A 14839-nucleotide genomic window follows, 5' to 3' on the forward strand; every position below is an offset into this window, starting at 1 on the left:
TTTTGTGCTTTAAGCACATGAGTATAGTCATCATTTAGTCATACGGTCCTCGTATACATTGATATTTTATTAAGAGTATTACCTTATTTATGTTAAATTTGTTCTAGATATTTCCATATATTGTTCAAGGCTGGAATTCATCATTTAATAATACTTCAAATCATATTTATAAGAATTATTAATTTAAAAATAGTTTTCAATTGTAGGATAAAATAATTAGAGTTTAGGAAATAACATTTAAACCAATATATAGTGACAAATTCTATAGTGACAAATTGCGCGCTCTATAGGACAAATAAGGAATTATCGTTAATTCAAAGTACTTCTTTCCATCTTACAAAATATTTTTTATGGAGGAAATGTATATATATATATATATACTACATGACATCGCGCAGGCGGTAAAATGTACAACTTTATGTATTGTTTTGTGGTATAGGAATATCAGTGTATTTTAATTTTGGCGGGAACTATTAGACACTGTCAATAAAATGGATAAAATAGAAAATTTGCAAAAATATTTTCAAGAATTTGGATGTACTGTCGAAGACAATCGTGTTCTTGATAAATGTAAGTAATTGTTATTATAAAAAATTGCAATATTATCTCTTTCGTACTGTTTACAAAGTATTTCAAAAATTGCATTTATTACGAACGCATGTGAAACGTAATTGAAAGTATGATTGCCATTTTCACCTCGATACAATTAAATTATAATAATATCATTAATACAATGATCAGTTATGTTATATAATTTTGTTCATTATCTAACCTAACTTCTGAGATACTAACTTTCTATATGAATGATAAGCAATATACAGTAATTTTTTTAATGATATCTTTATCAAAACTTATTCATTTACCTATCAATATTTTAACTGATAATATTTATATTATTTATTTTTATCTTTATATTATTATTTCTTATGCATTTTGTGCATATATGCACACGTGCATATACATTAAACATATATACATTACAACTTATATACATTAAAATGCCTTTTAAAAGTTCAGAGAATATCATATCTTTCTCCCTACAAATTTTCGAGACAACGTATATAATGGTATTAAAATCTAAGTTAAATTAATGTAATAATTTAGAGTGTTTTAAATTAATAAATACAATGTTCTCATTTTTAGGTACACAACTGTGTGATTTGTATGATGTCGACGAAGAAAAACTTGTGGAGATGTGGTTGGGATACAGTACTTCTACGTATAATGAAGTTGATATTACTTTAAATCGACTTATTAAAATGGAGAATGACTTGTTAAAAAAACAAGATCAGAGTAATAGTATGAATAAAACAGGAGAGTTTTCAAATGTTAAAAGTGTTATTGACTCTTCATACAAACAGATGTATCCTTTAAATTAACTCGAAATTCTTTCTATTTCTGATTATTTTACAATAGTTTCATATTAATAATCCTTACATAAATATAATAGTGAAACTGATAGCATTCTTGAGATGTATGGTTGCGAAGGAACCACAGCGTTCACAACAGCTACGGTAAGTTTATAATATTTAATATTAATTTAATTTAGCTATTGAATAAAATATATTGAATAATTATAAAGAATATAGCAAAATCTTATTTTGCATATCAAACATATTTTCTGTGTAAAAGGATACACATTAATATTATATTTCATGTTATAATATGCATTTAGCAGTTTAATTTTGGTATAAATTTATTGTTACGAAAAAAACGTTAACAATAAATTTATCTTTACTATGTTACTTTATTCTAAAATAATCAAAATCCCTAGGCTTTTTTACTTTACGTTACGTATCTTTATTATCATATAATTTTTCAATACAATGTTTTTACATTGTTACGTTTATTTTGTTCTAATTTTACTATCAAATTTATAAAGCATTTGCAAATATAATAGAGAAGTAATATTTCTAATTCAACATCTAAATATTTCCATTTTCAAATTTTCTTTCTCGGTCAACTTCGTGATGTTGTGATGCCTCGAAAACTACACATTCTCTTTACTCCCCCTCTTTAACCTGCAATAGTCCCGCCCCCTCCGTAACGGCCTTCCGGCTCTGTTGCCAGATTTAGAAATTCATAGATTTTGAAACACATTTGTATTATAGAAATTCAAGATATATTTTATTTATGATTTTCTTTTATGCAGTATTACTTGTTTTTTTTTTTTTTTTTTTTTTTCTTAGATCAAATACAATATTCTCACAATTTTATCTTATTTATGAATATAGTTTAGCTCTTTGTATTGTAAATTCAAATTTAAAGAAGCAGAATGGCAACGTTGCAACGAATCTTTGCAAGTACCACGTGAATCGTAAGGAAGATCTGAAAAACCGAATCGATGAACGTTGCCATTGCTATGTCTACATTTTTACTTTTATTGTTAGTTTACATTGTTTTGATAAGTCAAGATTAAACTTTAGAATTATTGCTTCTTACTTAATTTAATGTATGTTTCCCAGTTCTAATAAGCTTCTTTTGCTAGCCAATCTAATCGTTATTAATATACTTGTATATTTCTGATCAAAATGACTGGTCGTTATTAATTTTATTAGTCAAATGCATATGCAATTATGAATGCAATCACAAAATCAGTATCGTGCTTATAATTGGTTCGACTATACCCATTTATTGTCATTGTTTTTGACCAAATTATTACAATAAACAATCAGTCTTATTCCACACGTTATAGAAGAACGAGTAAACTAAGAGGTTACATTAAAAATAGTTCGAACAATCTATAATTTAATCGTTATCCATTTATAGATATTTCTTAGTATTAATTCATGAAATAAAAGAAAAAAGAGGTTTTTTTCTCGAAGTTACGATGAATCTTTCGCATCGAATCTGATACCTTGGCACAATAATGATTTACATCGCCGTGGCAACACTGTCTCACATTCTTTGTGGTCGGTCCGTAGTAGCAATGACGTAAGGACTCTACCTGTGGACCCAATTCTTCGCTGAAGGCCCTATTATGATTCCCCTCTCTTTTTCACGACCGTCCATGGTTCGTCATTCAAACAAGAATGCCCTTTCGATTTTCGTTCGAACGTTTTCGAATGATTTTGAAAGAAACTTTTATATTTTATTAACTGTATCGACATTTACGACATTTTAAACGAACGAACGTGTTTTAAGTTTAAATTTATTTATTGGATATTTCAAATTTCTTTTCTAATCTTTTTTTTTTGTGAAATTCATTTAATTTTTGTTTTAGCAATGTTTTGAAAAGTATTTTCAAAATCAGACGAAATTAGTTCTATTTTAACCGAAAATATTTAAAAAAAAAACTATTGGTAGAGAAATTGTTGAACGTTATTAGGCGAGTAAAATTTTCGATCGCTTAGTTACGGCCCTGGTCACTGCCACTGTCCCTGGCACTGGTTCCACGCTCGTCCATAAGGCTATTCTTCGACAGTCAAGTTGATGGTCGGTTCTCGTGTGATCGTTTAGCGAATAAGCTGTTTCTTTCGTACGTATGTAAATTCCTTCATTTAACATAGGTAATTTTCTAAATTTCTATTTCGTATGAACTCAAAATACAAATTTTCTATCATGGTTACAATCAATTTTCTAAGCTGTAAATTTTCTATTATATAGATATATAGATATATCTATATAAAGTTCTCCAGATGTCCTTTTATCTTTTATTTTTCCACTTTCGTAAGAGAAGAAAGATATCTCCATGGTGCAGGTGTTTTTTCGATTCGTAATGAAGCATTGCATGGTAAGGTGAGAGGAGACGAGATGAGACAAGACGAGACGAAGCGAGGCGTTGTCGTTGTAGGATCTCACCGAGTACCGTAATTCCCGCCATAAAAATCGTCCAGGTAGATCGCCCCGCCATTATTCCTCTCCCCTGGTCCGCTTTCGCTCGAACGCTCTCCCACAAAGGACACTAGGCAAACGGAAGGGTAGGAGAGATGGAGAGAGGCCGGTTATGTTCTTCTCTAACGAATGAGAGAAGAATAAGTAGAAGAAGAAGGGAGAGGATATGTTATGTGTGTTCGTGAGAAAGAAAGAGAGAGAGAGAGAGAGAGAGCGAGAGACCAAGCAGTGGAGCAATTTAAGGGGGAGGAGTAAAGAAGTAAGAAAGAAAGAGAAAGAGAGAGTAGAAGAAGAAGAAGAAGAAGAATCTCCCTCCAACGGCAACCGCCAAGCAGATTTCTTTCAAAGGGCACGATTTCAGTTTTCAAGGACCCGGCTAGGCTGTGGCATCGTTGTTCGTTCCCGCCGGCGGTTTCGTGCGTTCATTTCAAGCTTACCAAAGCATCTTTTTTTGTTATTTGATATTTTCGAGAATGCCCTTCTCTCAGTCTGCAATCTTTCGTTGGTTTATATATTGTATTGTTACTTTTTTTTTGGTGACTTTATTTTTATATACTTATTACATAATGTTTTTTTCTTTTTAAAATCTTTTAAAAATCAGGAAGAGGAGAGAGAAAGAACGCGCGTGAGAGTCTCGTGCATGGTCTCTATTTTTCTATTTCTTCCCTCTTCCTTTTATTTCCTTTTACTTAAAGCATTTTCAATTCGCTCTCTCAAGGTTAGTAAAAAATAAAAAAATAAAGAAAAAGCAAAATTCTTCGTTTAAATTGTTTCAAATACTTCAATGAATAATTCTAATCGTTCTCGTAGTTTTCGAATTGAACTAATAGAGCCAGACTTTCTCAATACGGCGTCCTACGTCGCTTCGTTCGTTTGTTCCGTTCATTCGTTCGTTCGTTCGTTCGTTGCTCGCGCGTCGGCCATAATGGGCGCCGCTGTAGTCGCGAGTGAATTTACGCGCAGGGTAGGACAAGCAACGGCGACCTGTTGCTGCTACCTACTACTCTATTACTACTACTATTATTATTCTGCTGTTGTTGCTATTGCTACTATTGTTGCTTTTGTTTCCGTGATTTCGCGTGTGCTATTCTACGCGCGGTAACTTGCAGTGATTATCATTTTTTCTTTTTTTTTTTTTTTTGTTAACGTGTGTGCGTTCCACTTTTATCGTATAAGGAAGATGGAAGATCATTACGCGCTAAGGAAAAAAGAAAAAATGTAGAAAGAGAGAAAGAGCAGAAAGAGAACAAGAGAGAGAGAGAGAGAGAGAGAGAGAGAGCCGACAGATTTCTTTCAACGGCTGAGATTCCGTTGGTTCATCTCCCCTCTCCCCATTTTGTAATCTCCCGACCTTTCGTCGAACGAGAGGAGCGTTTCCGGTTGGATAGCGCCTTCATCATCACTCGCTAGACTTTCTTTCTTTTTCTCTCTTCGTGTTCTTTTTCTCGCCATTGGAATTCACGCGAATCGTAGCATCTTCTTCTCTTGCTCACGGGAACAAATTATTTCCCTTGAAAGGAGCATCGCGTGACGCTTTACGTTATACCGACTCGTTTTCATGATGCGACGTTTCCATCTCTTTTTTTTTTTTTTTTGTTTCCGTTTGTTTCTCTTTCTGATCCCCTTCCTCGGTCGTATAGAACTGGCATTTCTTCCGACTACGTGTTTGCTGTCGCGCGTCCTCCTCATCATCTTGCGTCCCGTTCTTCAAGTTCTATTATAATTTTCTATGGAAAGTGAAATTTTCTTTTCTTTAGTCATTCCTCGTAGAATTCTTCAGTGTTCTTTTCTTTTTTTTTTGCGATGCACGCTTACATTTATTTGTATAGTTATTTAATTTTTACTAATTTATTCTCTCGTTTTCAAGGTCATATATATATATATATATAGACGAAATATAAGAAAATAATTTACTTATTTACATTTTTTTTTCTTTTAACTGAGAATTACAGAAGTGAAAGTATGAATTTTGAAATACAGATTTGACCTGGGAATGAACGAATGGCGAACGAACACGCGTCAATAAATCGAGTTTATAACTTGCTGACTTATTCGATATCGAAGTGTATCTAATATTTGTGGATAACCTTGCATTCCTCGGTTCGCGTGCCGGTGATAGTAGTAGGGACATGCGCTCTTTCTCTTTCTCCCTCGGTCTTTCCTTTTCTCTTTCTCTTCCTCTGTTGCGTGTACGCCAGCCATGCCGCATGTTCTGTATGCGTGCGTGCAGAGAGACGAGTGCGTCGACCGATCGTACGGTGGATATGAGAACGCGTCGTAGCCATCGTAGTCGTAGTTGTGTAGTTGATTCTCTTCTCACCACCATTGCAACCTGTTGCTGTCCTGTTTTGTTCCATTCCGAACAACTTTCGTCCTCGAAACTTCTCTAAACGATCTTTCCAAGAATAATGCGTAATAGTCTTCTTCAGCGTCTTCATTTATATATATATTTCACGCTCTTTAAAATTATTATCTTCTATTTTGCGAATCGTAAGTACATTTCAAAGCAATGTATTTCTTGTTTTCTTTATTGAATGCACAATCATGTTCTATTGTGTGTTTAGATTCTTTTTTGATATTTTTCGTAACTTTCGATTATTTCATTTATATTCGATTCAATTAATAATGTACTTTAATCATTTTCAAATTTTTACTAATTTTTTCTTAGCATTAAGGGTTACTTTTTGTGCAAAGAACATGATTAGAAAAAAAAAGAAAGATTTGATTTTATTGATACGAATAGATTGTATTTCTTTAGATACTTTCATATCCGTTATATTTCTTGGTAAAAAAAAAAAATATTATAAAACATTTAAATCTAATATCATAGTTTCCTTTCTTTTATCGTAAAAACAAGTTTTAGTAGTATAGCCGTGAGTTGGACGAATTTAAATTAACCAGGAACAGTTTGTTGCACTTTCTTAGGCATTATCTTTGGAGTTTCTCGAAATATATTACTATTCTTGCAAGTTAATACTCTTAGATATTTTTTTCTGGTAATCTAAATATTCATATGTTTAGCGATGCTATTTATATCTTGCAAATTATCTTAGTATTGTATTTGTTGATTATAAACGCGTATGATATCAATACGCTTATAATATGTGATAATGTACACATAATAACGAGTTAAAGTACGAGACTACTGTTAGTTTGTTCACAAATTCTAAGTAACAATTTTCTTTTATTGTTAATTCGTTTATCTTTTGTAAAGATTTGATTCCTACGAGACAATTGATTGAGTTTTTTTTTTTCATTCCAATAACAAAACAAAAAATAAAGTAAGAGGAATAGAAGGAAGGAGGTAGTCAAGGTCGTAAGGAAACGCGGGACGCTGTCTTATGGTAATTCTTTCTGTCAAGACCGATTCTTCGGTGAGTCGTACACATCTATCAATTAAGTACAATTGACCGACAACTATCTGCCCAATGTATGTCCACTATCTTTCTTTCTCTTCCAACATCTTTTTCTCAAGCATACATACCCGCCTTGTTCTTCTTGATTTATTTTGTCTCCTGTTTACTTTTTTTCATTTTCTGTCGGTAATAGAGATTTATTACAACAACAAAAAATCGATATTAGTTGCGTTTGTTTCATTGTATGTATTCACCTTGGTTGTATTCTGCATCGTGAAATGCGAGTAACTGGTAAAAGTTCAACGTCGTTTCCCACGCTTCCCTCTTTCTCTTATACGTTCGTTTGTTCGTTCTCTTCTTCTCTCCCTATAGACTTTATCTCTCTCTCTCTCTCTCTCGTTCTATCCGTCGATCTTATGACCGTGGGACGAGGGGGATGAAAGGCAATGGGAAGGGGCAAGTGGTCGGTGAAGCGACGAGAGAAAGATGAAGGTGGTGGGGGTAGGAGCCACGCGAGTGGTCGAAACCGAAGGGAATCGTACTTATATTCTTCTTACATACGTTCGAAGATCGTCGTTGTCGTTGTTGTCGTCGTCGTCGTCATCATAGTCATAGTCATAGTTTTAGTTTGTGATTTCGTGATCTCAAAATCGCAGCCTTGTGAAATCTCTTCTTTTTATTATTATCATTATTATTATTTCCTCGTATTAAACTTTGATTTTGTAAGCGTTTGTTTACACATTCTCAGAATGATTTCCGATCTTCCTTTTCTTTTTCTTTTTTTTTTTCTGGTGTAGTCCTTATCGAATGATCTCGAAAGTCAAAGTAAATAAACATTTCGAAGGTCGATACTCCTAAATATTATTTTTTGTAAATATCGAATGGTTATTTTACTTATCTACTTATTTGACGATATAATCGTGTAGGTTCGACAGCGACAAAGTTAATTGTCGATCTCGCATCACATGGGAATCGCGTTAGATGCAAAGAAACTACGAGTAGAAGAAATGCTTGGAAATTGATTGAAATAATACGTAATAAAACGAGTGCTAAAAGTCCTTAGGTTAACGGCAGTTTAACCTTTCGTTTCTTGCCTCTTTCTGTCTCTCTCTCTCTCTCTTTCTCTCTTTCTTATCTCATGAAATAACCCTTTTCTTCGACTTTGTCGTCTTCGTCGTTCTATGTCGTTCATCGTCATTCATCATTGTCGTTGTAGTCGTCGTTATTATTCAAGTTACAATGATTACGCGTAAAATATCCTTCCCCCTACTCTTTCTTGTCCCCTGGATTTCTCCTTCTTTCCTCTTTTTTTTTTTTTCTTTTCTATGATATTATGGCCGATCGAGAGTGCAACGAACGATTGCGAAATAATTAATTCCCGAGTTTATCGGGCATGTGTACTCTTCATTTAAAAGCGAAAGAATTAACAAAAAAGAAAAAAACAAAAACAATCATGAAGGATGAAGATGTATCATCAAGCAGGAAGAAAGAAGAAGACATCGATTTCTGGATGTGCAGAATGAGTGAAGGTCTAGTGCACAGTCGATCAAGTTGTGACTAGATCCACACTCATTAAGCACGTTTGGTATTAACATCGCAGTTTCATCGATAATTTTCTGAAATAACAGTGGCTCTCGATATTCTTTTTTAAATGAACTCATGTCCATTTATTTAAGATATCGCAAGCTGTGTCACGATACTTCGTGCTTATTTATAATATTTTGGATGAATCTTACCTTTCTACCTAATCTTTACCTTTCTTATTTTTTCCTTCCTTCTCGATTATGTAATTTGTATTAGTTTTTAAACATTTTTCTTGCCAAAGAGAAACAAATCGAATGTATATGAGAGTATTTTTTTGTTATAAATATAATAATTTAATTTTAGAAACATTTTTGTAATTATTTATCATCAATTTATTTAATTATATATATATATATATATGTATATCAAGGGAAAATGTTTTTTTTTTTTTTTTTTTCCAGTATGTTGAAAATATTCAACATATCGAGAGCCCATTGTTATTTTGAAGTTTTAAATAGTATTTTAAATAATTAGAACAAAAAGTCGATTCCATAGACGAGTGTGAATGTGGTGCACGTATGCTCTATTTTCTCGTGACTAGATACATACTCGTCTACGGCAAACTATTTTGGATATTTTCAATAAGTGTGAAATGGAAGCACGTACGAATAAAAGCTTGATTTTTCCCCTGGATCGTTAATAATAAATACATATTTATCATTTATCACTATAAATTTATTCCACCCAATCGTATAATAATTTTGCCTATTTTTTTCTTCTTCTTTTTTATTTAAAGAGCAAAAGGGTACGCAGTCCAGATTTATTGGAAAATGATGAAGATACTAAAATACGTGCCGTGGATTCGCAATTTTTTCCCCTTAGTTACGCGCCAAGATCGTAAGTTTAAAATTGAAGTAGAAATTAAGCAGAATGTTTTTTATAGTTATTCAAAATTATTAATGTATTAATATTAATGTAAATTTCAGCGATACTTTGGTCAGATGTCGCGTTAATCATGACTCAGGAAAGACTATATTATTTTTTGGAAAAGAAATTTCATCATGGAACAGAGAATCCGATTACGACGTGAATATCGTATCAATAAGCGAAACTGTACCATTTAATTTTTTATACATGTACGAATTACTTCGGTATCAACAAAGCAACATTTTCTCCGCTTGTTATGAAATCGGAAAACGTTTGTGCAATATTTGGTCGAAAACTGACCGTACCAATATACTTTATACACAAAATGTAACATTTCAAAGTCAAGCGAATTTTCGTACCTGGGGTCGGATTCTTTGCGATTCTCATACCAAATCTGATATCACCAGTTATATGTTGGAAGGTTGTAAATTGTCGAACGACGGGTATAAGGCTGCCACCATTTCTTTAAATTTAGACGGTGTAAAACAATATTCTTTGTATCCGGGTCAAATCGTGGCGGTAGAAGGAACGAATCCAACGAATAGTGTATTTAATGCGAAACAATTCTTTACTAAAGGTTATGCTAGTAAAAGTGAACCGCCTAAACTTAAACAAAATTTAAATATTATGGTTGCGGCAGGTCCGTTCACGTTGTCGGATAATTTGTGCTATCAGCCATTGTTCAATATTATGGAACGCGTAGTGAAAGAAGAACCTCATATATTAATACTCATTGGACCATTTATAGAGAAAAGTCATCCACAAGTGAAGAATTCTAAACTCATGGAAACGTTTCAAGAACTTTTCGAGAGACTTCTAGTCAAAGCTATGCAATATTTATTAGGGTATGATATTTTTTATTTTGCTCTTGTAATCGATGTTATATAAATTTGATTTTTATTCATTATTTGAGTAAACGATTTTGTGATATCTTTCAAATGATCTTTTTTTTTTTCACGTTCCATTGCAGAAAGTCTGTTAAACTTGTGATAATACCTTCGCATCTAGATGCTCATCATTTTGCCGTTTTCCCAACACCCAAATTTCATATTAATAAGGATAAATTTCCTCAAAATGGTGAAAATCTTTATATGATGTCAGATCCTTCTATTGTGGATATAGATGGTTTGATAATTGGTGTAACCTCAGTAGATAGTATTAAACATATATCAAAAGAAGAAATTTCGTAAGTAATTAAGGTTCTTAAATATAGTCATATACGATATATTATAATATAGATATTATATTTTGTTATAATTTATATTTTTTTTTTTTCAGAAATTTTCCAGCAACGGATAGACTTATTCGCATAGCTGATCACATATTGTCTCAACGCTGTTTTTACCCATTCTATCCTCCTGCTGTAAATCTCGATACAAAACTGTGGAAAAAACACGCTTTCTTTAATATACAACCGCATATATTGATTTTGCCATCAGATATGCGTTATTTTTGTGGCGTAATCAATGATTGTCTCGTTTTAAACCCTGAACGATCGATCAAGCAAATGTATGCAAGGTTGTGTATTAGACCAAGCGAACAATGGAATCCTCATAACGTATCTTGTGAGATAGGAAAAATCTGAGAATATTATTCGCGTGATATTCTTGATTACCATTAGCACGTTGTACTTGTCTATTTAAGAAAATAATATTTTCTTTGTACTATTTTTTTCTGTTTTTTGCCAAAGTTTAATCTAAACAAAACAAAAAAATTATTTTTATTTTTTAAACTCATTTCATTCAAATACATTTATAGTATGTATAATTTTTTTAGTTTGGAGCGAATAATATATTTTTCAGTTAGGCTTATTTTGAGGGATCGACATTTTTAATTTTTCGTCCTTGTAGGTTTTTTTTTTATTTAATGATTATTAAAAATAAATATTGAATTTTTATAGTCATTCGATTTTTATTTAATTTATTTATTTTTCATAGCAAGTAATGAAGACTTAGTAGATTTGAATAAATTATTCTTTTTAAATTTAAAATTCAAGTTAAACTCTAAAGAATTGATAAGTTAGCCGATAGAGGTCAGTACCGGTTTTGTTCTGTACGGTCAAGTTCAAAATTACACCGCTCACACGTGACGGCGCCACATGTACGACGAATCTGAGTAATCGGGGTTTTCTGCTTGTACTGAGCCGTGGAATCGGCCATTACTTCAATATTTCTCCCGCGAACAAATACCTACAATCCACGATGAGGAGACAAAAGAGTCTGCAAAAATCGGGGTGAGTGTTCGTGTTTATTTTAACGTACGTTTGCCCTTTGACCTCGTTTCAATGACGAGAAACATCAAGCGAAGAGAAAGTCCATTGGAATTAGCAACCTGCCAAATTTCATGGACGCCATCTTTCTTACGAATTCGTATACATTCCAATGTATACATTAACGATTTTTACCACATTCTTATTCCCAGGCTTGTATTTCACGATTTCGAATCCTATTTCTCGTTTCTAAAGTAACCGAACTGTCTATTCGACTAATACGTCATTTTTCTCATTGTTATTATACGATCGATGTTCGCGGCCTTGAATTTTGCCGCACTACTATCACAATCGATAACACGCGTGGATTTTGTATTTTTCATTATCTTTTTATTTTTGTTTTTGTTTTTGTTTTTAATTCATTACAATCAAGCATAATTTCATTATACCACAATGCATTCTATATCCAAAAGAATTAGTGACTTTGATTATATTTTTAATATTATAACACGCATCAACGTTTGAAAAGAAAAACAATAGAAAAATTAAAGACGCGTTTTATCTTCTTTAATTTAGAAAGTTGATTACAGATGCTACGTTTTTTTTAGACGACAAAATTACATTGGATGATGTCGGCAAAAGTGAAAGTTCTGAACGTTTAAAGTTCGTGACCGAGTTTAGGTGTTTCTTAAATTCATTCGTTTAAATTTACTAGATGGGTACTTCATATACAAGGAGAAAGAAAATGAGCTATATAACGTTCCGATCCCATAAAGGAATACTGTGGAATAAATTTGCGTTCGTTTTGTGACATAATACGTAACTGACAAGGTAATCCGTGACATTAATCTTCCAGTTAACGCATGGCTACTTCTCGAAAGCACGTGACTCTCTGTGAATCGTTTGATAGTCCACTCTATTGCACTCGATGCACATTATTTATATTTTCGTCTTTTTAATACTTCTTATATATTTTCATCTCGATAGATTTAAAAAAAAGTATCAACTAATGAAAATACAAATTCCGATATTATCGGCTCCAATTACATATCTTTTTGATAATAGTTTTTAGAATAAAAATAATTCAATTAAAAACGCTATATGTATGGAATATAAATTATGCATTCAATAAATCAGTATAGTTTTTTAATAATACAGAATCAGTAATTCATCTTTACAGCTAATTCTTCAATTTAATTGCCACTGATATTCACAAAGTCAAATTTCAAAACTATTCTTTATCCAAACCAAATAGTCATCTTGATTGTGACTTGTCATTTAGAAGAGAATTCGTCCTTCAATCGTATAAATCATTTTTTTTTGTTCTTACAGCAACATACTCTTCGCCATAGACGTCACGAAATATTTTTGGCGGCTTCTGTAATATTACTGAAAGCATGATTAAACTCTTAGAAGCAACACGTGTCAGAAATGTTGTTCGTTTTTATTCACTTCAGACCCCCTATAGTTTTAATTTATAGCTTTAGTAACATCTAAACATCATTTATATAAGAATTCTCGTATAAGAAAATTTCAGTTATTGTGTTATATATTAATACAGTAACGAGAGACAATTGATATTATCGCTAGAAATTTACTATGAAATGAAAAACGCAGGAAATTATTGGACAATTTAATGCATACAAACTCATAAATTATATTTCATTGATCTTTATACGTTTGTAGCGAGGGAAACACGAATTCGTGATGAGGTGAATATATAATAAATATGTAAATACTTATTTACGTGTTGATAACAATGGAAAGACACGTGATATTAATCATTCATTCACAAAAATCTATCCCCTTCGTTTAATTTTATTCAATATTTCATTTTTATTCTTACATAACAATATAAAAACAATATCTTTGTTATTTTGTTAAATAGTATTGAATTATTTTACATAAACTATTGAATATTTATCAAACGTCTAATGTATTATATTCGATTATATGTTTAGATTATATGGTATTTACTTGAATGATATTCCATTTGCTTCCTTTGTCGAAATCAAAAAGAAAACTATTCTGAGAAAGAGAATAAAATATTAAATAAAATTAAATATCAATTTGATGCAAAAGTAATAACAATTTTTATTGTTTTCAATCTAATTAGAATTAATGCAATACATTAGTGCAAAGGGTGAAATAAAATTAACTAAAATTTTTCTTTGTACAACTATTTTTTCATTCTTAAATATTATAGAATTTAAATCTTTAAATTATATAATCACTAAGGCATAAATTAAATTCACGCGATATTTGATTGTATAAATTATTACAAACAACATTGTTTGTTCGACAAATTTCATGATGAAAATAAGAAAGAACATGTAAGTCCTTTAATTATTGATACAAATTGTTTAAGAGCTATTATTTTAAAACTAATCCATGTAAATAATAATTTAAGAATTCTTAAAATAATTGAATGTTGATCATTACACAGAATTATTTCAAACTCTCTAAAATAATTAAAAATACATTTTTCAATTCAATACTTAAAAAACCATTATTCTTTTTTCACTAATGAAAGAAGAATTATTTGTCGGTTATCCCTTCTCTTGGAGATATCATAGATCAGAGTTCATATACACAATATATGTATAAATATATGCGTAACATCGGTAGTATGAGAAAGTGAGAGTGTCATATCGATCCGATTTGTTCCTCGTCTGCCTACCTCAACCCTAATTTGGTCTCTCCGGTAAGATGATATTATTATTATCTTATTATATTTCTCATTATCATTTTTATGTTCTAATTATAATCTATTTACTAATTTCTTTTTTGTTACATGAAGTGGATGGTGTCTTTAAGAAAGAAATAAATATACATATTTTTCATATTGTTTTGGTATAGTACTGTTGTACAAGTACTCAATTGGAGACGAAAATGAATAAATAGATATTTTATCTTTATCTCAATATTAAATTCATAGATAAGTATCTATATCGGAAATGTTAATGGCGTTGCTTAGGTGTAAGGTCTG

General features: G+C 31.5%; 2 protein-coding genes and 2 long non-coding RNA genes across 9 annotated transcripts in view; 3 read left to right on the plus strand and 1 right to left on the minus strand.

Annotated features, from left to right (window-relative positions):
• The first annotated feature begins 218 nt into the window (after nucleotides 1-218).
• Nucleotides 219-11310, plus strand: DNApol-alpha73 (DNA polymerase alpha subunit B). 2 transcript variants are annotated; one of them, XM_015316203.2, is made up of 7 exons: nucleotides 219-570; nucleotides 1144-1363; nucleotides 1451-1514; nucleotides 9511-9611; nucleotides 9701-10486; nucleotides 10612-10827; nucleotides 10920-11310. In XM_015316203.2, the coding sequence occupies exons 1-7, from the start codon at nucleotides 492-494 to the stop codon at nucleotides 11224-11226; spliced, it is 1773 nt and encodes a 590-aa protein (XP_015171689.1). In that variant the 5' UTR covers nucleotides 219-491; the 3' UTR covers nucleotides 11227-11310. The 2 variants fall into 2 exon arrangements, with proteins under 2 accessions (XP_015171689.1, XP_015171690.1); XM_015316204.2 differs by lacking the exons at nucleotides 219-570; nucleotides 1144-1363; nucleotides 1451-1514 and adding an exon at nucleotides 4302-4552.
• LOC149032641 (uncharacterized) lies at nucleotides 4563-7463 on the plus strand. Its single transcript, XR_016176496.1, has 2 exons — nucleotides 4563-6324; nucleotides 7117-7463. It is a non-coding gene; the product is annotated as an uncharacterized LOC149032641 (long non-coding RNA).
• Nucleotides 7002-8638, minus strand: LOC149032642 (uncharacterized). The gene is made up of 2 exons (XR_016176495.1): nucleotides 7445-8638; nucleotides 7002-7370 (listed from the first exon to the last, which is right to left on the minus strand). It is a non-coding gene; the product is annotated as an uncharacterized LOC149032642 (long non-coding RNA).
• A 155-nt stretch (nucleotides 11311-11465) lies between the features above and the next one.
• The window catches only part of ERR (estrogen-related receptor), a 30518-nt gene continuing 27144 nt past the window's right edge, over nucleotides 11466-14839 (plus strand). For 4 of the 5 annotated variants that reach the window (XM_089172249.1, XM_089172252.1, XM_089172250.1 and 1 more), the window contains exons 1-2: nucleotides 11466-11874; nucleotides 12459-12681. The gene's annotated coding sequence lies outside the window, so the exon portion shown is untranslated. The remainder of the gene's footprint in view (nucleotides 11875-12458; nucleotides 12682-14839) is intronic. The other variant, XM_089172254.1, reaches the window with a different exon arrangement.

The sequence above is a fragment of the Polistes dominula genome, unplaced genomic scaffold (assembly GCF_049000335.1).
Source record: "Polistes dominula isolate Pdom_NZ unplaced genomic scaffold, Pdom_raw_medaka contig_73, whole genome shotgun sequence".
NCBI classification, from domain to species: Eukaryota; Metazoa; Arthropoda; class Insecta; order Hymenoptera; family Vespidae; genus Polistes; species Polistes dominula.

Bases quoted from the DNA above. Each gene is read 5' to 3' on its own strand.
- DNApol-alpha73 (XM_015316203.2), top strand. From the start codon at position 492: ATGGATAAAATAGAAAATTTGCAAAAATATTTTCAAGAATTTGGATGT. The intron at 1,364-1,450 runs GTATCCTTTAAA...TAAATATAATAG, and splicing joins GACTCTTCATACAAACAGAT to TGAAACTGATAGCATTCTTG. The intron at 1,515-9,510 runs GTAAGTTTATAA...TTTTATTTAAAG, and splicing joins CAGCGTTCACAACAGCTACG to AGCAAAAGGGTACGCAGTCC.